Source organism: Monodelphis domestica, chromosome 7 (genome assembly GCF_027887165.1).
Source record: "Monodelphis domestica isolate mMonDom1 chromosome 7, mMonDom1.pri, whole genome shotgun sequence".
In the NCBI taxonomy this organism is placed as follows: domain Eukaryota; kingdom Metazoa; phylum Chordata; class Mammalia; order Didelphimorphia; family Didelphidae; genus Monodelphis; species Monodelphis domestica.
Window position 1 is genome coordinate 127,058,757 of NC_077233.1, and position 25,274 is coordinate 127,084,030.

The window sequence follows — 25,274 nt, forward strand, 5'->3', positions numbered from 1 at the left end:
GCTTCTCAGATCAGAGAATGAGAATTTTAGGAGCATTTTTATTTATTTATTTGTTTGTTTGTTTTTTGAGTATTTTTTTTAAACCCTTACCTTCCGTCTTGGAGTCAATACTGTGCATTGGCTCCAAGGCAGAAGAGTGGTAAGGGCTAGGCAATGGGGGTCAAGTGACTTGTCCAGGGTCACACAGCTGGGAAGTGTCTGAGGCCAGATTTGAACCTAGGACCTCCTGTCTCTAGGCCTGGCTCTCAATCTACTGAGCTACCCAGCTGCCCCCTTTAGGAGCATTTTAAATAATGAAAGGTGCTCAAGAGTGACATTCTAGATATCTGTTGCTATTCTGAAGAATTCTTGAATTTAGAAGTTTGTTGAAAAGATGAAGTGGGTTGATATCAGATGTGTAAAGGGGTGTGAATGGTGTGTAGAGGGTATAGGTTGGTGTGGGGGAGGGGATGGTGGTAAGGGAACTAAGATGTATAAATTTGAGATTACAATCTTGAGCTCTTGTAAAAACATAGAGCATCTGAGAGACCAGTGCAAAGCTCTAAAGAGGGAGAGCCAAGATCAAGATGATGAGTTCATAGGCTGATAGATTTGAACCTAAATAGGGACCTTAGAAGTCACTGATGCTAGGCACTCTCATTTTAAACATGAAGAAACAGGACCACATAACCTAAGTACTTGTCTAAGATTTTATATCAGTAGGTGGCAGAGCTAGGATTTGAATCCAGATTCTCTGACTCCAAATCCTTTGCACAAACAAAGTGGTTTTGATGGTGACAGTGAGAAATTTGAGGGATGCAGTTCCTATAGTTTAGCAAAACAAGTTCAGGTAGTCTAAGTAAGAGACGAGTCTTTAAACCACAAACAGTTCAAAATAAGAGTATTGTACAGATATGGGAGTTGAATTGAAAGAATTAGCAAAAATTGTCAGCTAAATTCAATATTTAGAGCAAATGGTAGATCAATTAGATTACCCAGGAGCTCTTAGCCTACCATACTAAAGATGATAGTGCCACCTACTAAACTGGAGAAAATGTTTATGGTGCTGCACTGAAAGAGAATGTAAGTAGTTTTTTAAATTGCCTATTTCATTTAAAGCAAAGGGCAGAGCTGCTGAGGTGTCTCAAGTTCTTAAATGAGACTAAGCTACTAAGGGGATAATCAGAAGAGTGGTATAATTTTAAGGGTAAGGACTTACCCTAAGTATGTCCAAAATATATCAGAAATTTTCAGTTAGAGATCACTTAGGTCTTTTAGAAGTTTGAAATTATTCTCTAGACTTGTCTCAGGCAAATGCCCCATGGAAGATAGTAATATCACCAATGAATAATATGGTAGATTTGTTAATCATATTGCTTAGGACAAGGCAATGAGAAAATAGAAATTTTGATAATTAGGGATGGTAAAGAAGAGCATTAGAATATGGACTAAAGTGGTATCTTACATACAGTAGGAATCTGTGGGGCAGAAAGATGGAAACAGCGCAGGGAGAGGAATCATTGTATAGTTTTGCTTAAAGTTCTGTATGTGTGTGTGTGAATGCATGTATGTGAACACTAGCACATGAATGCACATACATGTATATAGATATAGATACCTCTCTGTCATCTTTTCCTAGTTAGCTGACACAGTGGATAAAGGGATGGTGGGCCCAGAGTTACCCGAGTTCAAATCCTGCTTCACATATTTACTGGCTTTATTACCCTAGGCAAGTCATTTAACCTCTGTCTGCATCAGTTTCCTCATGTGTAAAATGTGGATAATAATAGCACCTACTTTGCAGGATTATTGTAGAGTTCAAATGAGATAAATACTTGTAAAATGCTTAGCACAGAACCTAGCAGATAGCAGGTATTTAATAAATATTTATTCCCTTCCCTTCCTTCCCATATCAAATTATATACTAAAGTATTATTTTATGTATTCTAAGATATCTGCATGCTATGTTTCAGCTGTGATATATTAGAAAATCCTAGATTTCATGTTGACTTATCTCTTTTATTGGACCTTTTAGAAGTTTTTGGCTGTTAAAGTGATATGCTTTCCATACACATGAAGTTTAAGTAGTAGTGAAGTCTTATGTATTTTCAGAATAGTTTCTGCCTTAATAATCTAGACTTGAACAAGATATATTATAGAGCACAAGGCAAATCATTCAGCCTTCCTCAGTCTTAGTTTCTTTGTCTATAAAATTAAGTAGTTAGATTAGATTATTGCTAAAATCCTTTCCAACTCCAAATCTGTGACCCTGTAATTATTTTGTTGCAATAGAGAATGCTGATAATTTTAGGCCAAGTCATTGCATAATACCACAAGGGGGCAGCATAAAACACATAGGCTGTTCTATATAGTCACATTCTACCATTTATATTTAAGCTACATTTGGAATTTGTAGTATTTCATGCATTGCACAAATAAGTCTTAGTAAAAAGAAATGCTTAATGCTTGGGACTTCTGTGGTATAATTTTGGTGAATCTTAAAACATAATATAGAATATTGTAATATATTTGTATAAATGAAGGTTACTTGTGTAAAAATATATTATACTCAAATGAAATGGGTAAAAAAACAAAAAAGATTTTCTTTAGCTCAGTTTAGTGCTATACAAGTAGTAGTTCACTTGGTTGGTACTAATGTTCTTGACTCAATCTTTTCATCAAATGCTGGGCCATGTAGAGGCAACACCCACGTTATTTTTCCATTCTACCACCTTTCCATTCCTTTTGCCACCACCCATACTACTAAAATAGTTTTCTAATTTTCTACCTTCTGGTTCCCATTTTCCAGTCCATCTGTTGCCAGGTATATCTTCCAAAAATCTGAACTCTGATTATGCCATATCCCATTCTCAAATCTTTAGTGATGCCTTATTACCTATCAATCTATGTCCAAATCCCTCAGTCTAACATTCCCTCCCTGTTATTGAAGGAATTAATGGGTTCCCATTAATTATTGTGAAATTGATTTATAGAATTCTAGATTAAAACATAAGTGGAAAGCACTTTGCAAACTTAAAATGCTATATAAATACTAACCATTATGACCCCAATCTAACTTAACCGTTTTGTCTCCCACATTCCCGTTTGCTTCAGTCAAGATGAACTAATCTGTAATCTACAGTTAAGAGATTTTTGCCAGATTTAATAAATGATATTCCTTTTTTCCAGTACTGCCTCTCTCTGATTCTGCTTCTTGTCCCTCAAAAAAACAACCAACCAACCAACCAACCAAGGATTGAAATCTTGCTTATTTTAAAAATAGTTGACATACCATCTCTTTCAGCAAGCCTTTTTTGATATCCCCAGCATATCATCTCTTCCTTCTGTGAACCACTGTGGGTCTCTATTTGTACCTTTCTTCTTGGTTCTTACATTGTGTCTAATAATATAGTTAGACATGTATTTTTTTAAACCTTCTATCTTAGAATTAATATTAAGTATCAGTTCCAAGATGGAAGATGGAAGGACTAGACAATTGGGGTTAGGAAATTTACATAAGGTAACACAGGTAGGAAGGGCCTGAGGCCAGGTTTGAACCCAAGATCTCTCCTCCCTAGACCTGGCTCTCTATCCATTAAGCCACCTTGCTGACCACATGTACTTTTCTTATACTTCTACTACATTTTAAACAACTTGAGGGTTGGGATTATGTCATATTTCTTTCATAGCTTTCTCAAGTTGTTCCTTGTACATAATAAAAGATACATATGAAACTGAATTAAATATTTTGTTTTAACAGTTTAAGAAAACACCAGATTATTCAGCTAGTGGTTGTATAGAAGCTTTATATAGGCTTGTGATACTGGTTTTTTCCCCAAGAAAGAGACAAGTTTATTTTATTTTGAATGGGATGGGAGGACATATTTTTCATTTTTTGCTATAAAATTGAACTTAGAAATATTTTTTATAAATTTTTCTTTGTAATGAGAGGCATCATGGTACAGTGTTTAGAAAGACAACTTTAAAGTCAGGAATATCTTGGTTTAAGTTCTGCCTCTGACTTATATGTTAAGCTAGTCACTTAATCTCCCCATGCCCTGGGCAACTCTCTAGACTGCAAGTTAACTAGGAGTTGACCATCTGCATCAGAAAAGAGAGATTCAATACTGATAAAGTAATAGATCTGCACCCTTAACAAAAACCAATATTGTTAAGTTCTTGGAAGACAAAGTAGTTTTCATTTCTAGCATTATTATGAAACCTTGCACCATAGAGGGTGCTCTATATATAGAGAGCTTGACTTTTAAAATTTTAATGATTTCAAATGAAAATATTGGCATACCATAGTTTTTCAAAATGGAGTTTATTTGTAAAATGCTAACTGTAATTTTTTGTTAGCTTAAGCCACAAAGCTTATTAATAACTAGTTTTCAGATATGTATTCCTTTAGCTTTGAGACAAATTTTCCCACAAGTTTCTCATTGCACAAGTAAATTTGAAGGAATTTATTTCCTAAAAGACGGTGCATTGCCTACTACCAAAGGCACAACCTTAAAGATAGAAAATAGGCTTAGATTTGCATTAATAGTAGTAGAAGAAAACTACTGTGGAGATTCATATGATGCCAACTAGAGAACTAAATTCCAAAGTGTAAACTATACATGAATCTAACTGTAGATATTGTTTCACAGGTAAGTTTGATTTTTCTTTTATATTCCATATACTTTTTTCCAATTATCCTTAACAGTGGCAAAGCATATTTTTCCAAGTTTGTTACAGTAAAATCTTACATTAATATATTTGAAGATTATAATAGCTATGATTATTGCATAACATTGTTAAGATGCTTGTTCTACACAGATAGTTGTAGTTGAATGGCTTTCTCCTACTTAGATTTTGAACCCTCGTTTTCATATGATTTAATCACATCCATTTATTACTTATAATTCAATTCTGAAGACTCTGTGTAACTTGGCTTTTATTAATGAAGTGTAATAAACATCATTATGAAGCTTTTCTCTTTTAATCTTGCAAGGAAAAAAATCCATATCTAAAAAAGCAATCACAAAGAAGAGGAAAGCTGTCACAAAGTCACCTACTGTACCAGAGTTTCAGGTAAATGTTATAACTTTGCTTCAAGCTTTCAAAATAGAATTTTTCTCTTACAGTTGTTTTTTATGAAGTTGGTAAACTCCAAGAAATTGTAGCCTTAAAGTTTTTAATAAAATGAGTCTCTAATTTAATAAACGAGTCTTGAGTTTTTCATACCATTGTAGGCGTGTTCTGCTAGAATTTCAAATATTTATTGTGCTTAACGTGTTTTAAAATATTGATAGTAAAAATTTTGTAGAGTATTTTGTATAGAATAACTTATGTGTAAATGGTTCCTAATGTAGGTATAGATTGCACATGAAGCATTATATTCAGGAATGAAGTTGCAAATTGGACATATATTTCACATTGTGGCAGTGGTCTTATTTATATATGAACAGTGATAATGGTCTGCCAAAGTGATTGGTAAAGATGTGAATATTGATAATTTTTCACGTAATTTTAAAATTGAGCTTATTTATAATTTTAGTTTAAAATACACTGGCATATTTTCTTTCCCAGTGTTATTTGGGTAGAATTTTTTAAATGAACTGCCAGTTTTTTTCAGCAGTTTTGTTTTTTACAAAATGATCTTCATTATATCCCATTCTGCAATAACTACTTAATAGGTGTGAAGTCTATTCTCTGTGCTTATTTAAATACATTCTATCATGTTAGTGCAAAATCTAAGCAAGTCATCTTTATACATCTCTGTTGCCTATAATTTATATTCAAGTCACTATGGTAACTAAGAGTTACACTGGTTCTTCAATTTCCAATCTAAACTTAACACACAGTCTTGGTTTAAAATAATATTTTTCAAATTGAATTGCTTTTAAAAAGGTTAAAAAGCAGGTTCATTATGCTAAAATTTGGGGAGGAATGTATGAGTGTATAAAATATGTATATACACAAATCAAAAATCATTTTATGTTATTTGTGCTATAGGCATTATAGTTTTAACTTGAAAGTAAACTGACCAATTATAGGAGAGTTCATTTGCTTTTCACTAAGGAATTTACTGGGAAATTTTAAAAATTACTTAGGCACATTCCATTTAACTCCCATAATGAAATTATTTGCCTTGAGAGCACATAATTTTTATTAAATTGAAATTTGATGTTTACATTTTGCTTGTTAGAAATAATTGGGGTGTAATTATTACATACACACATATACACACCCCTCATATCTTCCCCTCTCTGCCCACCTCTGAAAGAGTACTGGATTGAGCGTGAGGAGTCTATTCTCAATTCTACCATTAACCATGCAATGTTAAGTCACTTAACTCTTTGAGCCTCAGTTTTCCTAGTTTATAAAATTACAAGATTAAATTAAATCATCTCTTAATGACCCTTCAAGCTCTAAAATTCTTATTTAAAAAAAAACGGCAATGTAAGGAAACTTGGATAATTTAGGGGCTATTAGAGAGAAACTTTTAAGAGTAGTGTTTTGACCTGTTTTGGATGAAGCCTTGGTGGAATAATAAAAAGTTGAATTAATAAAGGGGGAGAGAGCAATCTCATTTCCTTAAACTCCATCCCAAATCCTAGGGAGAATAGACCCTTTATGACCCACAGTCTCATGGTAGGCTACTTAATGGCAGGTGGTTGCCAGGGAGAGATTACTACTAATCTTGGTAATGACCTTCAGGAGAGTAAAATTTGTTGGTGGATTGGCATTTATACTTTTTTACATCAGCCATTCTGACATCTTCCTTCTGAGATTTTATTCTTTTGTCAGTCCTTGCTTGCTCCACTCAGAGTTTCTCCATAGGCCTCACCTCTGTGCAGCAACTCATCTCACCCTAGCTGGAAGTGTTCAAGAAACTTGACTCAAGCTCAGTCCCACTGTTGATTGGCATATGGGTACTTTGAACTGCTCTTTGGGCTCTGGTAACATTGATTATAAGCCATGTACCACCATGCTCAGCCTTTGTTTTGTATTAACATGAAACATTAATATGATAATTGGTTTTGGTTAAAAAAGCTTTCTTTATTCCATATCCATCTTCGAAGTGAAACTTGTGATGGCCACTTGGACAGGCAGGTTAAGTGCACTGACACAAAGAGTGAATCAAGAGAACTAACTAACCCCAGCATGTTTTGAATAATTGTCAGGGACATTCCTCCTAATATTAGGGTCCCCTGTTGGTGTACACACACGCATAAATATAAATTTGTATAAAGACTTGTGTATATATATATAAATACGTGTACGTGTGTTTCACTTAGTGCCCAGTGCTTAGTTGAGGCCTTTAGAGTATAACTACTCCTCCCCCATCTGCCAGGCTTCCCTAGTTCCTTATCCTCTTTGGAAGATGGGCACAGCCCACTCTGAAATACATGACAAATATAGTACTGAATTAGACAAAGCATTAAGGCAGATAGTAACATAAGAGATTCGACATGAGAGTATCATAAACTACATGCAAATATACTTTTTATATAAATGCATTCAATCCTTTTTTCATATAGGAGCAGTGCTTATGAGAAAGGCCTAGTGAAAAATGAGGCTCTAAATGTATATATTCATATAAATGTAATGTGAAGATAAGTTGCTACCTATGCTGGAATCAGTGCCACAGTTAGCTCCACACATGTGCCCATTTTCACTGAAAACCTACCTGACATCTTGGAATGCTGTCTCAGCATACTCTGTTCTGATTTTTCACTCCTGTGTTTCTTAGTATTTAATACTTTTTACTTAACTTAAAACCCTTACCTTCCATCTTAGAATCAATACTGTGTATTGGTTCCAAGACAGAAGAACAGTAAGGGCTAGGCAATGGGGTTAAGTGACTTGCCAAGGGTCACACAGCTAGGAAGTATCTGAGTTCAAATTTGAACCCAGGACCTCCCAACTGTAGGCTTGGCTCTCAATCCACTGAACTACCCAGCTGCCCCCTTTAATTTTTTAAAAGATGAAACTGACTATGAATTGGACTTACTAATGGTAAAAAGTCGTAGAAAATACTATGTTTAGAATTTTGAAAATTTGGTTACAAAACAAGTTTTTAAAACAACTTAAAGGTTGTACCTGTGCTTCCAGTAGACATACAATTTCATATGCTATATACTAGCCTTTGTGCAAAGGGTGTGATTTGTTCCAAAGGCCATTAGAAGGGCCTACCTGCAGTGGTTTATTTTGTATTGGGTATTGCAAGTGCAAACTTTGATTCATTAATTCTTATGAAAATTCTTCAAGATTAACATTTTCCTGTTTGTTTTTTTACCTGGAGAGGTTAAGGCATAGTGAGCATAGCTACATTGAATGTTCCACCATAGATCTGAATAAAATATTCACTTGATTATGTTCTGTTGATATGATTATACCATTTTTTAAAAAGTTATCATGTACTTCAAAGTGATTGTCCATTTTTTACTTACAGTAGAATTTTTTATTCTATTTGTTACCTTTTCTTTCTTAAATTTATTTTTTCATGTAGCACTTTGTGGGAAAACATGTAATTTTATTGATGTTTGCCTGTTACTTTAAGTGTTAATGCTATGGGAAGATCTTTATTGTTGTAGTTCAAATAATATTCATATAATTCCAATGTAAATGTAATATAAAATTTTGGTAACTTTTAAGAGAATGTTCTTTTATTTGTTTTTTATACTTAACTATAATTTGGCTTACATTAGAATCTTTATAAATATGCAAGCATTCATGATTTCACTCAACAATCTTATGTGTACTTTAAATTTTAACAGTACTGGCAAAGTGAAGAATGATATAGTCCATGTATTTCCTGAAGACTTGAAATTAGAGAATGTTTAATTCTGTAGCTTAGTTCCACTTCTGCTACTAGCCCTTTACTGTAGAGGCTCCTTCATTTTATTTCTTTCATTTATTTCCATATTCACTCATTCATTTATTTTACAATGGATACTCCAAAGGAGCATTCTCCAGGGAATGATTAGTTCTTAATTAGCCTAGGTACAAAGAGTAACACTTGGGAGACCTCAGGATGTTATAAACCTTTTCCTGCACCTTTGCTTTGATCAGAAGTATTCTTTTGATATGTTGATAGAATAGCTAGTCTGATCTATTCAAATTTTTCTTTTTCATCTAATTGGTAAAAAAAATTTCAGGATTTTTTTTCAAATTTGTAAGTCAAATGAGAGAAGAAAGTAGAATTTGAGAATAACAATTATGCTTTTTGTAGAACTATATCTTCTTCAGTACTTCATATTAAAGTGCCAAAACCCCTTCTACTCCACATGTATAACTTGTTTTTAAAAAGAAGCAACATTTGAAGCCAAGTTGTATTGAAATGAATTAGAACTAAGTGTTGCACTCAAACAGGAGTTTTTAACTTAATAAAATTCATCTAACATTTTCACTTTTCCCTATATACACAGCAACAGTTTTCCTTTAGCAATTATTTATTATCTATTGTATACATGTTATTATGTTAGATTTTTTTAACTGTACTATAACATTTTCCTATAAGTACTTAAATGATCAGATGATGAATTCAGTCTTCTTCCTCAGACCATAGAATTTTATGCCACGTTCTCCAGAATGTAAATTTTCAATTCTTAGACCTTTGCTCTTTTGTCTAAGAATTTATCTTGTTTCTAAAGCTGAATTTTATTGTCCCACTAGGTATTATTTTCTAATGCAAGGTGTATTCTAACTTGAAAATTTGAGATAATGTATCAATCCAAAAAAACTGAAATTATGTAGATTAAGTGGGCTACAGGTGATCTACATAATAATGTCTTTCCTTAATAAAGGAGAGTGAATCCCCCCTTTTTCCCTTTTTGGAGTTGAAAGCCATGGTAATTATTTTTTTTTTTAACTTAAATCTTTTTCTTAAAATACAATGAACCTTTGAGGAAAACTTGAATTTTTTTTTACATAAGAATTAAAGAGAGGTTTAAGAATGAATTGGGTTCCTTAAGATAAATAGGAAAGCATTGGAAAAGAATTAGATTCTTTCTAATGCCATCTTGTACTTAACATCCCCACAAAAAAAATATAATTACTTTTCTACTATATTTAGTGACAATATGCAATAGGAATATTCAAATTGTTTTAAATAGAAGTAATTTTTTATAATAAATTTAGAATGAAAATGTTGTGAAGTACATTGAAAAAGTCATCATAACTTAACTCTCAAAGGGAAAAAATCACACTGAATTGCTAGTCCTATATTTTGTATTTTTGATAGCTACCTTCATAAAATTTTTGCGATTGACATCTTTTAGAACTAATGTTAAAATCTAACTTTAGGAATAAAGAGCTGGTTTGAGGATGTTAACTAGGACAAATTATTTTGCTCATTTACTGTCATTCTGTAGAAAATCTACCTAAATACTCTCAAAGGAAATCAGGAAAACAATATACAGTTTAGCAGTATTTTCTCTTCATCTCTACAGTAAGTTGTGCAAAAAGGTCTACTTTTTTCAATTTGTTTGAATCACTGCCATGTAGCTCAAGTCTTTATTCTCTAAGCCTTGACTACTGTAACTAGGTTTTGCTAATATGTGTAGCTACCAAAACAAAGGTTTAACTTGAACAGCTATATATTCATTACAGCATTAATTACCTGCTAAAAGGCTGTCTGATGCAATGGTTTTAATGGCCATTCAGAAAACTGAAAACTAGGGCAGGTTTTCATATCTATCATTTGGGACTGAAAGCTTGTAAAGAAATAACCTGGATGTGGAAAGCAAACTGTAACAGGTGGGGATATGGAGACTGTAGCCACTAATATAAAAAATTTAGCTTCCCCAATTATAATGGGGTTTGTAAATTGACTTAAAAATTAATGGCTGGGTTTTTCTTTTTATCTGTTATTCAAAAAATCCTAATTGTAGATTCAATGTATATTAAGACATTTTTTGTTACCACATTTTTGGTGTTTTATATTACATGTTATCAAGCTATGTTTTTGTGTTTTATTTTAGCTTATTTGCACTAATCTTGATGAACTCAGGGAATTAATCACAAAAATCGAGAATGAACTCAAAGATCTGGAAAACAGTAGGAAAAAATCGGTAGGTGTTGATCCAAACATTCTATCTGTTGTTGTCAGCATTCAAATATTATTCCTGCTGTTTTCTAAAACCTTTTTATTACTAAAAACAAAACAAAACAGAAGATGTGTTACTCTCTCTGGATTCTGTGAAAAATTTATCATGCAAAATAGTTGGAAACATAATTTTTATTTTTTCTGTGGCATGTTATTCTAGTTTTTAATAATAGTTAAAAGAAATACCAGGGATTAGTAAATAAATTAGCTTTATTTGTCTACTTTATATCAAGTAATGCCTTAGATACTTCCCAGTATTCTGATTAGTTGCTTTGTGACTGATATTTTAAAGTTAAATCTCCTCAGGAGTTTAATACCTTGCCTTATAAGGTTTTTGTTTGTTTGTTTTTGTTTTTAGAAATAACTAAATGCCTTACCGAGAATTGAATCTTTAGTTACATATTAGTTACATGCCATAAATTACTGTGAACTAATTAAAATGGAAAGATTATATGACCTTCCTTCCTCCTTTTAATATGATCTATGCATTTTTGACATGTTATATTTTTAAGTCCAACTTTGTTACCCAAGTTTTTCCTACAATTTTTCATCATATTGTCAATTTTGAATTAACCCTTAATTATATTTGAAGGACATGGGTAAAGAATAAGAAATTGGTGAAATTATTTGTTATTAGACCTATTAACAATTCATTATTCAGATTTCCAGCAAACTCATCCATTTGGAACAGAACTAGCAACCTGGGAATGAGCAAAAAAATGCCTGTGAAAATTGAGGAAGAGAGTCATATGGAACCATCATTTGGCCTTAATCTAAAAAAATTTTTACTTAGAAATTATATATAGAATAAAATTTCTAATTTTCATGGAGTAGCTTGGTGGCTTAGTGAATTGAGAGCCAGGCCTAGAAAAGGAGATCCTGTATTCAAATGTCACCTCAGATACTTAAATTAGCTGTGTGACCCTGGGCAAGTCACTTAACCGCATTTGCCTAGCCCTTCTCACTCTTCTGCCTTGGAACCAATATTTAATATTGATTCCAAGATGGAAGGTAGAGTTGTTGGGTTTTTTTAAGGTTTCAAATTTTCAGATATTATTTAATGAACAAGTGTTGGTCTTTGGCAAGGAAAAAGAAAGTTGGTTCTATGTTTCTTTTGTTGCAGATAATCATTTAAGTTGATGTGTTTGTTTTACATTTCACAAAGTTGATCTATCACAGCACTTTATTTTACTAATACATATGATCAAGATATGGAATCTACTTAATAAAGATTTTGTCTTTTAGCCTGAGTGACAGGCTGATGCTCATTAGTGGCAAAGTCAAATCTTAGCTTTTCTGATTTTTCCCAATTTGGCATGTTGCTTCCCTTCTCCTGAAAGCCCTTTGTAAGATGAATTTGCTTTGTGGTATTATAGCTATAAGTCTGAGATCATCTAGTCCAAACCTCTCATTTTACAAGTGAAACTGAGCTCATGGTGAAATGACTTAATTAAGTACAAATATCTACTAATTAACAGCATGAAATTTGCAACCCATGTCCTCTTGACACCAAAGAGGAGTTATATTGATAGTAATAAGATCAAGTTGATAATTTTAGGCTTTGTACTGATGACATTCTGAAGGTAGGGGTAGACAGCATAGAATAGTAGAAAAGGCTCTCTAGACTATGAGTCTGGAGACATAGGTTCTAGATCTAGCATTCTCTTACTAGCTGTTGTCTCTTTTAGCTCTTAAAAGATTTTGTAATTATATAAATTATTTTCCTTTAGCTAGCAAAGGATAACAAGAACATTTAACACTCTAGTTTTCTTAAAATGACTCTCTAAAATAAATTCTTTCAAAGCCATAATACTTGTAATCAGAATTCCATAGGAGTCTGGACACTTTTGAAATGAGCAAGAGTTTCCTAATTTAGAGTGATATGCATTGTTAATAAAATCAAATACCCAAGGTTTTTATATTGTTTATAGTAAAAGAAAACCATGTACCAAAAATTCCTCTTTAGTGTATAAAATATCCATTTAAATATTCCTCTGTATGTCTTCTAATAACAGCTGAATTTTTTTTTAAACCCTTACCTTCCTTCTTGGAGTCAATACTGTGTACTGGCTCCAAGGCATAAGAGTGGTAAGGGCTAGGCAATGGGGGTCAAGTGACTTGCCCAGGTTCACACAGCTGGAAAGTGTCTGAGGTCAGATTTGAACCTAGGACCTCCCGCCTCTAGGCCTGGCTCTCAATCCACTGAGTTACCCAGCTGCCCCCAATAACAGCTGAATTTTAAAACAACAAAGAGAAGAATACAATTATAATTTATGATATGCTTTATAAGAGATCATTTTCTCTTTATTTTTGCATATACCTTCATATTCAGTGACAGTAGAAATGGCTTGTATGGAGTTTAATTGAGCAGACTTTAGGTATAATTTATTTTTATTCTGTAGTTTATTTTTCTCTTTTGGGTGTCTTCATTTGTTTCATTTTCTTTCCTGGTGATCAAGATTGCCCGTTAACCCATAAAAAATGGGCATTACTGAAGCTGTACTATAGATCATGGGCTCTTAACCTACAGGCCTGTGAAACCAAATGAGGAAAAAAAATGTCTTTAGTCTCACTAACCTTTCCTTTAATTTATAGCCCTATGTATTTTATTTCATGCATTTAAAAACATTGTTCTGAGAAAGGGTACATAAGACTTCACTGGATTGCCAAAGGAGTCCATAAAAAAAAACTTGATTAAAAAGACCTGCTCTAATTCATGGAAAACTAATTGAGATGATCAAAGAAAAGGGTGTATTTGCCAATGCAAGTAATTATCTAAAAATATCTTCACATAGACAGATGAGCTTCACTTATCAACTAATCCCATGCTATGGGATAGACAGTAGAGTGTTTTCTTTTCCATTTTCTTCTTGATCTCTTTAAAGTTAAGGGGAAAGTTCCCTTGTGGTATAGCTAACTTTCTCTGTGCCTTTTGGAGACAATCATCCATATACTTTATAGATACATATTTCTAGGGTACTGTGTTTGTCTGTAATTACACTTTTGGAGAATTCCAGCTAGAGATGAATTATATTTTCCTCTATAATTAGAAGTTCTGTAGGATGTTCATATTAGTAAAAACTGACCAAATATGGATATCTCTGCTATATTCTCTCTTGGTTAGACTACATCTAGAACATTGTGTTCTCTTCTGGATACCTCATTAGTCAAGATTTAAAAGCTGGGGGAAAATGTATTTGCTCTAGAAGAGATTAAGATGTTAGCAAGTTAAAAAAAAATTCAATGAGAAGAGAATTTAATAATATTAAAGTCACCTGTCAGTTTCCTGTGCCTGATTGTATACATTGTAGATTGTTGCTTCAACATCAGAAAAAAACTTACTAACAATTAAAGATGGTCCAAAACTGGAATGGGTTACCTAAGAAATTGGTGAGAACTTCCTGTTTATAGGGATCTTCAAGTAATCTAGTATGCCACTTGTCACATATGGCAGAGGGAATTCTTACTCAAAGTGGGATTGGGTAGGTGCCTTTTGAGGTTCCTTCCAACTCTGAGATTCTGTTATTTTACCTTTTCTTCGTGTTGCAGAACCATTACTATGAATATTAGTTATTATGCTCTAGGTAGCATATCTTCTCAGAAACTCAAAATATATAGGCTTTTTTGCTTTGTAAATAACTACACTACTGTGCATGTTTTGTGCTTTTGATTATTGTTTTTTAAGAGTTCTTTATCACTCATACCTGTTATGTTCCTCTTCTTGATACTATCAGTACATTAATCTTATTATTATCTTCTAGCCTCCATCTCATTTCTTATTTGCAGTACAGTATGGGCTAGGAAGTTCAATTACTTAAGCCTTTAGACTATATAAAAAATATATATAAATGAAGGCTTGAGGCACTTTTGCTGTGAGTGAAGTTCTTAACCATAACTTGGTGCACTGAAATAACATTTATTTTAAGTGCAACTCTATCTAATATTGGAAGACTATTCAAAGCTTACTTAAAGAATCTTAACTTTTAGAAAATATCTAAGGCAGGAGGAGGTTATTAACCTTTTTTGTGTTATGGACTCATTTGGCATTCTGATGAAACTTATAGACTCCTCAGAACAATGTTTTTAAATACATAAATAAAATGTAAAAGATTACAAAGAAAATTAATTACATTGAAATTCAGTTATCCAAATATTTTTTATAGTTAGTTCATAAATCCTTGCTTAAGAACCCCTGATCTAGGAAAACCTCAAGATCATGTACCTAATTAATTGTAAAGCTAGGATTCCCAGGTTGCCTTGTTACCAATCTAACTCATGTTGCCTTTCCAGTGAAACAAGTACCATATTTTTAGTGTGTCTAAATTTTTTCTTTGTAGCATTGTAGTTCAGATTTTCCACATGATTCTATTTCTCACTGGGATTAAAAGGGAAGATTTACATTAGAACTCTGTGTGAAAATGCTAATAGTGAAGAAGCAATAGCAGCATTGTGCAAATAAAAATATTTGGAGTTTATATATGACGAATAGAATGAAAACTTATTGTTATTTTGAAACTGAAGTAACAAAATTAAGATTATTTTCTGATACATTAATATTTTCTGATATTTAGTTGTAGTAGTAATAATAATTAATGTTTATATAACTTCTTAAGGTTTGCAAAGCACCTTACATATATCATCTCATTTTATCCTCACAGAAATCCTGGAGGGTATTTTACTATCCCCATTTTATAGGTGAGGAAATTGAGACAAATAGAAGTTAAGTGACTTGCCCAGAGTCACATAGGTAGTGTCTGAGGTCACTACAGGTCTTTCCATCTCCAGGTCCAGCTGCTTCATTTACTTTGCCACCTGACTGACCAATCTTAGTTTGCTTAAAATAAGACCAAGCTTTCTTACCCCCAGCCTTTTGGAAGTGCCCTGATTTTCTACCTGAGTTACACTAAAATAGAGTAAATACAGACATCAGAATCAAGGCAAGGGTGAGAGCTAAGAACCATTTTCTGTTGTCATGTGGTTAATAAGACATGAAGCAATCATTAGTTCATATCGGTTCCAAAACATAACCTTCCATTTGCTTAAGGCTATTAAAGCTTTCTTTCATTTCTTTATTCTTCTTAGATACTTTTTTCTCTGTATAAGAAAAATAAAGCTGTTGCCAACTCCCACTTTTTTGGGAAAGAATAAAATTGGTTGTTTTAGAGAAGGTTAAATGAAAACCAATCAGACTATATTCAAAGCTCCTATAAATAGCTACCTTATAATGTCCATAACTTACATATGGCGGGGGGGAGGGTTGTCAGCTCTCAAAATAATCAGTCTTGATGTTCAAATTTGCCTTTTCTTTGAAGAATTGTAAGTGGTGGCCTAATCTTTGTCCTTATTGATTCTGTAAGTTAAATTAAAATTCCCTTTAGTGCTTTCATCAAAGAATTCTCCTTGCAGGGCTCAATCATCCCTATGGTTAATTTTTTTTTTCAAAGCTATCTCTTCCCCTCACTTCTCATTATGATTTAAGGCCTCTTGTAAATGTTTCCCCTGTCTATTTTAGAGGTTTTCTGGTTTAGAGAAGGGACTGAGGCCTGGAACAGGATTATAGAACTGACCTTGTGATTTCATTGGTTTAAGTAACTCTTGGTAAAGAAACTCCCTCAGCCAATACAGATTAGCAACAGTTTTTCAATTTAAAATGTTAGAAGATTGCTTAGGCCAGTGTTAGTGAGTATTTTAGAGACCTTGTGCCATGCCCTGCCCCCTAGAGATTGTGGCTTTCCCCTACCCAAGTGCCTTCCCCTGGACAGGGGAGGGAAGTAGCACTCCCCTTGGGCTGCTGAACAGAGGGGTGAGTGAAGTGAAAAAAGTTCATCAGTCACCATGGAGAAGGGGAGGGAAGTAGCTCCGCCCTAAGTCCCTCTGCCTTTTTTGTAATAAACTCTGGTGGGCAATTGCAGGCATACCTACATAGAGGGTTCTGTGTGCCATCTGTGTCACACATGCCATAGGTTTGCCACCATGGACTTGGGGCATTAAAGATTAAGTGATTTGCCCAGGTTACTTAAGCATGGGTATTACCTGAATCCAGATCTCCATGGTCTGAGGCTGACTTTCTCCAAATTGTAGGAATAAGACAGCCATATGTAGATAATACTTTGGAAAAAAGGTGCCATATAAATATACTGTGGTATTAGTTATATTTTTTTTGTTCATACTTGGGAATCAATGGAACAATAGCTCACAATTACTTAATACTTTTCAAAGCACTTTTCCCAAAACTCCTTGAGGTGGGTAGACAAGTGTAATTCCCATATTATAGTAAGGGAACTAAGGCAGAGGAGAGTTGTGACTTGCCCTTAATTATGTAAATTAAGCCAGTATTTGAAACGAAATTTCTGATTATAAATGCATTTTCTTTTATATCACACTGATACATCACTTCAGTTAAGAATAATACACATATACATTAAGACAATATAGTGTTTGGAGAAATTAAAGATATAAGTATGATAGGATCCTGTTATGAAATGTCTCATTTTTGTTATTCATATACACTGTAGAAAGAGTCATATACTTTGAGACATTGTTGTGTGCACTTTAGAACCAATGATGAAAAAAGGTAGCCTTTAAGTTGGATATTAGTCATGCCCCTGAAACTTTTATCAGAAGAGTTTCATTATATTTTGATTGGTGAATAATGTTATATTAATCTCTTAGAAGTTGTCCAGTTGAATCAAATGTTATCAAAGTAATTTTTTAATAATATGTTACTATATGTGATTTTTAAAAAAAAATTAACCTTAGGGATGGTTGAGTCCTGCCACATAAGGGAAGTTCTTTGATGAAACCATGAAAGGTAAATTTAAAACAGGTTTCCTACCTTTACCACTGATCAACTCTTGCCAAGCAATCATAGAATTAAAAGGCATTCTTTTGTTTAGACAGTTGCCCTGGAACAGTAGCTGTATTCTACTTTCATATTGATTTTAAAATAAAATAAAATATATGATATAAATGAAATAAAAAATGAAAACATTTGTTACCAGATATTTGCAATACAATGCAAAATAAACTGTCAAAATATTAACAAAATCTTAAGGCACAAATTTACATGTTTTGACTTCTTGAAGTCCTTGTGCACTTTTGCATTTTGATAATTTAGTTTGTTGGTATGAGAAAAATAATCTATAGAGAATAATTAAAATAAAATTTATCAAAGTTTAGGACAACTACACCACAGCATGATGCTTTCTTATTTCACATCCTGTGGCAAATGAAAAAAATGGCTATCATAGACATGAAGGTAAACTCTGTGTTGCAAATTTAAGATCATTACTAGTTGTGAGAAGAAAATTCAATTTGTCTTTAAGTACTACGTGTGGATTGTTTCTCACAGACCTATAGCCTAAATTATTAAAAGTCAGAAATTTTTAAAAGTGTACAATGATTTAAAGAATACAACTTACAGGTAGGCAAATTATAAATATTCATGTTAGTCTCAGAATCTTAACAATGGTATAACAATGAATCAGATTTATCTACATTGTCTACCATTGCTATACTGATATCAGTTTACATTTTTAAGAATTAGTTATGGAAATTATTTTATTTCTAGTTTCTTATTTATTTAATCTTTTTTATTTATCTATTTCTTAAAGGATCTGTTTTAAAATGTCATATCTGTCCATTTGGCAAAGGTGGAGTTAGATTCGTAATTGAATTTTATGTTTTAGAAAACATTTTATTTTTCACGTGTATATAAAATCTAAAGTATTTAGAAGTTTTTATTGCCTTCTGAAAATAATTATTTCTCAACAGGCCCAGTATTTTTTGAGTTCCAGATTTGATCCTTGCCTAATTCCAGGCCAAAACTGTCTTTCCCATTGACATTTTATAATTTGAGATGATTGATCATTTCTTTGAATTCTTAGCTAGAAAATCTTTAATTGTCATTTGAACCTTCTCCGTTTAAGACAGTTTCTAAAATTGGGTTTTCTGCCAGATATCTCTTGGTTGATTTAGTACTTTTAATCATTATTTTTCTTTAATCATTATTTATCTTCTTGTTATACTGGTTCCAATCTCTCACCCCACACTTCATCCTAGTGCCTTGCCCCACTATTATTATCTTGTTAGTCAGCTTCTGACTTACCATAAAACCCACACAAGATCAATATCATTGATAGTATATTGATAGTACATGTGTATACACACATTTTTAGTTGAGAATTTACTTATCTCAGATTCATATAGTTAAAAAGCAAATAAAACTGGTTCTATAAATCTTCAAAAGACTATATATATTCATATAGCACAAACAGAATTATTGTTTGTCAGTAAATTCACAAAAGTATGAATTTAATTTGTTGACCATCATGAATTGAATTATCCTATTCTGAAGTAAATAATCCCTATACAATGAAATAGGGAGTCAGGAGAAAACAATTCACATTTATAAAATGCTTTGAGATTGATAAAATACTTTATTCAGAATAACCCAGGAGGGCTGGTAGACAATTGTAATTGTGTTCTTTAAGATGTAATATAGACAGAGGGTAACTGAGTGGCTCAGTGAATTGAGAGCCAGACCTAGAGACAGGAGGTACTCGGTTCAAATCTGGCATCAGACACTTCCCAGCTTTGTGACCCTGGGCAAGTCACTTAACCCCCATTGCCCAACCCTTACCACTCTTCTGCCTTGGAATCAATACACAGTATATTGATTCCAAGATGGGAGGTAAGGGTTTAAAAAAAAAAAGTAACATAGACAAATTAGAGAATTTACAAGTTGAGGCATGTTAGCAGAGAAAGCCCTTTTATTTGAAGCAAATTAATATGTATAACCATATTACATGTAACATTTCCCCCAACCAGCATTCTTTCAATAACATTAAAAAGTTATAGCCAACTACTATAACTATTTTCTAAGATTTTCTAAGACCACATAGTCTTGGTTCTGCTGTGATTCTCTTACCTTCTACCCAACTGTCTTGTTACGATGCCTGCCTCTGACTCTCCTTACTACAAGTACAGTGTGATTCCTGAATTGTTCCAGCTTTCCTCAGCTCTTTTTATCCAATTAATGGTCCTCCAATTTCATTTTGCCAATGTGTTTTCATAGAATCTGTTGGCAACATTTGATGGCATATATAGGTGCTTAGTGAAATTTGAGAACCTCTGAAGTACATCAGATGTTGACAAAAAACCTAAAATTCTTGCCATAAAAGAAGTGCCATTTTAATTTTAAGTCTCATAAATACAAATAGTTAATATGATTTAGTTAGCTGTGGATTATCTAAGGATGTATTATTCTCATTTAACTATAACACATCTTGTTGGCAAGTGTTTTGTGGCTTTAGTTTTTTATTGACTTCTCTTATGGGTTTCTTTTACTCTCATTTAACATGTAGTCTGTAACACAGCAGGGGAAATCTTTGAAAACAGAAAGCTAGATAGAAAGTGTGGGACTTAAGGAGTCATGTATCATTCAAAGAAGCTATGTCCCTTCCTAAAATTTAGTGATTTTCCAGGGGAAGGTGGGCAAAGTGGTTGTTTATCTCTTAAACACTTATGAATTACTGTGATATCTGACTTTTCCATATTCAAAAATAAGTAAAACATCATGTTTCAGTGTTTTCAAAGCTAATTATTTTATCTACAGTTTTGTTGAACTGTGCCTTTGCTACTACTCTCCATCAGTAGGATTAAAGTTTTGTAACCTCTATAATGTTCATTTGGCAAGGAAAGAACTAGTTGAATTTTACAATCTCCAGAAAGGGTCTTCAGTTTCTCATGGATTTGAAATCTGCTTAGGCCTCAGAATAATCTTATGAATTCCAGAACCTCTCAGAACATTAAATATTAACAAAATTTCTCTATCATCATTTCACTAGTATTGTTTGCTCACTCCCAGGAAAAATGTATATAATAAATTTATATAATGAAGTTAATTGGGTCTATTGTATATAGTAGTTCATTCTCAAATATTCTATACAGAAACAATTCATTTATTTGGAGATCACTTATCTGGCAACCTCATTAATTAGTAACTAGTCAAAGAACCCTCCAGAATTTTGCCTCTAAGCAGCCAAAATTGGTAACATATCTGTGTACATTAAAACGTTAGAAACTTTACTCAGAAAAGAAGCTTTAGCCCTTGACTCAGAGCCTGCCTGTTATTTTGCAGAGTCTAACAACCTTGGTTATCTGATTTTCTAATTCACAATAGTTAAAATTAACAGATTAAATGGAAAGGCAACAGAAGGCCCCTAGGAAGTAGAGGTACTGCCATAGACAGGTACATTCCCAACCACACTGAATGACATACTAGTGTGACAGTGAAGTAAAAGAATGCTTTTTCAGATAGTAAAGAAATCTGTAATACACCCAAAAAAGATCTATGTTAAAATTTACTAAATTGTAAAGCTCTATAAAGGGGTAAACATAATTATCTGGAAAATTCACTTATGTGAAATGTCTTACCAATCTGACAAAGTAATATTTCATTGCTATAGTACAAGTTTTAATTAGAAGTTGCTTTAAGAAAACCCCCTTTTACTTTTGGGAGTATTAAAGGAGGAATTGAAGATATTTAGCCATTCATTAGTTGTCACTTTGTTTTTATCTTAATATGGGAAGATTATCCTGAATTTTGCACTAAGCCAATCACAGTTCTATTCCCCTTAATGAAATGGATAGCTAATGATAGGAATGTAGTCTGTGGCGATATTTTTTTCTCGGTTTATAAAACTGATACAAATCAAAAACCAGTGTTTATTTTATTGTAGTGTAAGCCTCTTTAAGAATATAATATAGCTGGTGAGTTCCTTCAAAAAACCTCCAATGAGGATTACCCCATGTTAGCCATGCTTCATACCCATCCTGGCTATGCTTCTGACACTACGGAGTTTGTTACTGGGCCCCTCACAAGTACCTCCTCCTCCCCTCCCCCTTTTATCTCTCTTTTATGTGTTACCTCATTAGAATGTAAGCTTCTTGAAATCAGGGATTTTTGCTTCTATGTGTATCCCCAGCACTTAGCATAGTGCCCGGGACACAGTAAGGGTTAATAAATGATCGTTGTCTTGTGTTTATCAATGGAAATAAAACTAAAGAAAATTTATTACTATTTTGCTACAGTACCCCAAGGATCACAAGGCCTTTACATCTGATTTAATGTTAAGATCTCTTATATGTATTGACTCTTGCTATTTGATAGCAAAAATGGTTTTGATTTTATATTTGTATCCCGGGTATTTAGCATAGTGATTTGCACACAGTAACTGCTTAATGAAAACATTTATTCAAAAAAAAATTATAATGGATCAAAATGTTTTCCTTTCTTGATAACCAATTTTAAAAGAAAATTTAAATTGAGTATAATTTAAATAGTTTAGAACTGAGACATTTAATAGTTTTAGTCCTTCAGGGGGATTTATGTGCTTCCAGAAGCTTAATACATCTATGTAGTGTATTGATAAGAACTAGTTAATTTTAAGTACAATCTGTACTTTTCATTAATTTGAATAAACAATCGATTTTACCATACAACCAAATTAATGCATTTTCAATGCATAACAATATGCTACTAAGACAATTAGATGTCTTAAATAATATTCCTAACCTGTGATATAAAGGAATACAATAATATGTGTTAAGCATTTGCTCCAAATTAAAGAAAACATGTTGAATGATATTTTTTTATTCATTTAATGCTACTTAAAAGGAAATATCCAAGTTTGGTTGAATTTGCTGTGCTATTTAAATTACTATTATATTTTTGTTGTGCATTTTCATACAATTTGATGGGATATCATTTTGGATTGTTTTTCAACTGCTGAATTACAAGATTTTTTTAGTGTTTAAAATATCATTTTTAATTTAGTGATTCATTTAATCTTAGTAAAAGTTTTACATGTTGCATTTAAAAGTAGAAGGCTTTAGGAGCCAAGCCTATAGCAAAAACATTTTTTTAGTCAGTCCAAACTAATTTTGTCATATTTCTGTTTTTAACTGGTATATTCTTAAATCCCAAATTTTTTTTAAAAAAAGATATGAATAATGATGAGAGGCAGCATTGGCACACTGGATAGAGAACTATCCATGGTATGAGAAAACCCCAATTAAAATCCTTCCTCAGGAGCTCTTTTGGTGATCCTAGCCATATCATTCGCAGGGTTACAGGCACTTCTGGGCCTCAAAATTGTACAGCTATTTCCTATCACATTAGTAGTGCATGTTCCCTTTGGGGGAATTTGGTTTGCCTGTGAAATCATGTCTGACCAGAAAGAAAAGATAGTCATTATCTTATATAAAATAAAAAATTTAAAGTTTTATAAATTTATTCTTATTTAAACTTTTTTCCCTTTCTTTTTCTTCAAAAGAATATGGATAATTGATTTGTTTGGAAGTCACATTGCAGGACTAAACTGTATAAGTCACTGCCTGGCATATGCATACAGATGACCTGCATCTAAGTTTAACAAAAATACAAAGCTTTTTGTTTATGTGCAGAATGCATCCATAGTGATGAGACATTTAATACATCCTGAACTTATTTGTTTTCCTCTTTTTCTTTCTTTTAGGTGTCCAATGTCCCCAGCATCAGTAGATTGCCAACTCCCTCTCTTTGCGACACCCCAGCAAGCATTATGCTGGTGCTGTCATACCCATCCCAGAATACTGCAGCAGAATGGAGCTGCCCTTTAGTTATAAGGTAAGCCTCCCTTCCCACTCCTTTCGCATACTTACAAGCACTATTATACTTATAATATTGTGTGGTTTTGTAAGTTTTTTAAAAGTATTATTTCTCTTAGAGATCCCATAGGGGTTATAAAACTGGAATGTAAAAAACTTATAAAACTGCATAATATAAGAAAAACTTACCTTATCACTATAGAACAACTCCATTTTGTAGTAGTTTCCTATGGTGGTTGTAAATCTCCTTCATAATGCTGGCTGGGGCGTCACATGGAGAGGGAGCTGGCAATCTGCAGCTGCTATGGACATTGGATGAGAAAGCAATAAAAGGTAAGCTTCAAATTTAGACTGTATTGGATGTCTTTGGTTACATGGTGCATGCTACCTATCCTGAAACAATTTTTATTTTTTTAGACTTTGTGACAGGTCACATAAAATATAAATATCATATTTCTCTTTAAGTGGCCTTTAGTAAATATGTGTTTATTCTCAAGTCTAAACAATGCAGTGTGATTATTTTGAAAAAGTATTTCCTTACCTTCATCAATAGCTGGGATTTTTCTCTTTCAAATTTGTGGATTTTGTCCCCATTATCACCTATTTGTTCAGAGAGTAACATTAAGCCTCAAATGTATGTGTATAAAGTTTTTAAGCATGTTTTTCATTACTTAAAACAGTATCAGATCATTGTTTCACAATGGATTTTACACAACCTGCCCACATAGCATATTTACCCTTGACTCCATATTAACCAATACAGATAAAGAGTTAAAAGACCTTTCTGGTTTTATTATATATATTTTCTCATGTCCTTCAAGTTTGAAGAAAAGGAACCTTCTTGTATTGGTTTTCTTTTTTTTTTTCTTTTTAAAACTTTGTCTTTGTATCTTCAGCACTTATTTATAGTAAGTGCTTAGTGAATGCTTATTGAATTTAATTAAATAACTTATAATATTGATTAGTACCATTGGGTAGATTTTCAAACAGAACTCTTTTTCTTTTTCATTATAGTATTGCAGAAAAGCCTGGCTAAAAACATGCCATTGAAAACCCATAGAGATTCATCCCTTTTCAGTAGATTGCCTGAGGAATTGTCTAGAGGGACCACATGCTGTGGAGAAGAGGAGTCACTGAGGGGTCTAGGAATCAGGAAGCCTCTGGCAAAGCTTCAGCTCCTACTGGAGCAAATCTTACGGTTTTGTTCTGTTTTCTCATCTGTGATGAAGAGGTTGAGTAAAATATCTCTAATGCCCCTTTCAACTCTTTTTTAAAAAATCATTATCCTCATTTAGAACCAGAACCATTCATTTTTTAAATTCTCTAATTCTTCCAACACATTGCCTTTCAAATCCTAGGCACCTAATGTTTGAATGTGGAATGGATTTCTTAGGATATTGAGTTTTAAAAACTTCATTTTTTTCTTGCCCAAATTCAGAGAAACAAATTGTTTGGGAAGTTTTCTTATATACAAATAAATGTGATAGAAAAACCTACCAGTCATTTCAAGCACCTGCTCTTTTTAGAGTTCAGCAGACTAATTATA

At 32.9% G+C, this 25,274-nt stretch overlaps 1 protein-coding gene across 2 annotated transcripts in view; it reads left to right on the forward strand.

Moving 5' to 3' along the window:
- The window catches only part of KIAA2026 (KIAA2026 ortholog), a 66,136-nt gene that overhangs the window by 29,983 nt on the left and 10,879 nt on the right, over positions 1-25,274 (forward strand). For both annotated transcript variants that reach the window (XM_003341694.4, XM_056805436.1), the window contains 2 exons: positions 4,976-5,055; positions 10,953-11,042. In XM_003341694.4, the coding sequence (XP_003341742.1) occupies positions 4,976-5,055; positions 10,953-11,042 (170 nt within the window). The remainder of the gene's footprint in view (positions 1-4,975; positions 5,056-10,952; positions 11,043-25,274) is intronic.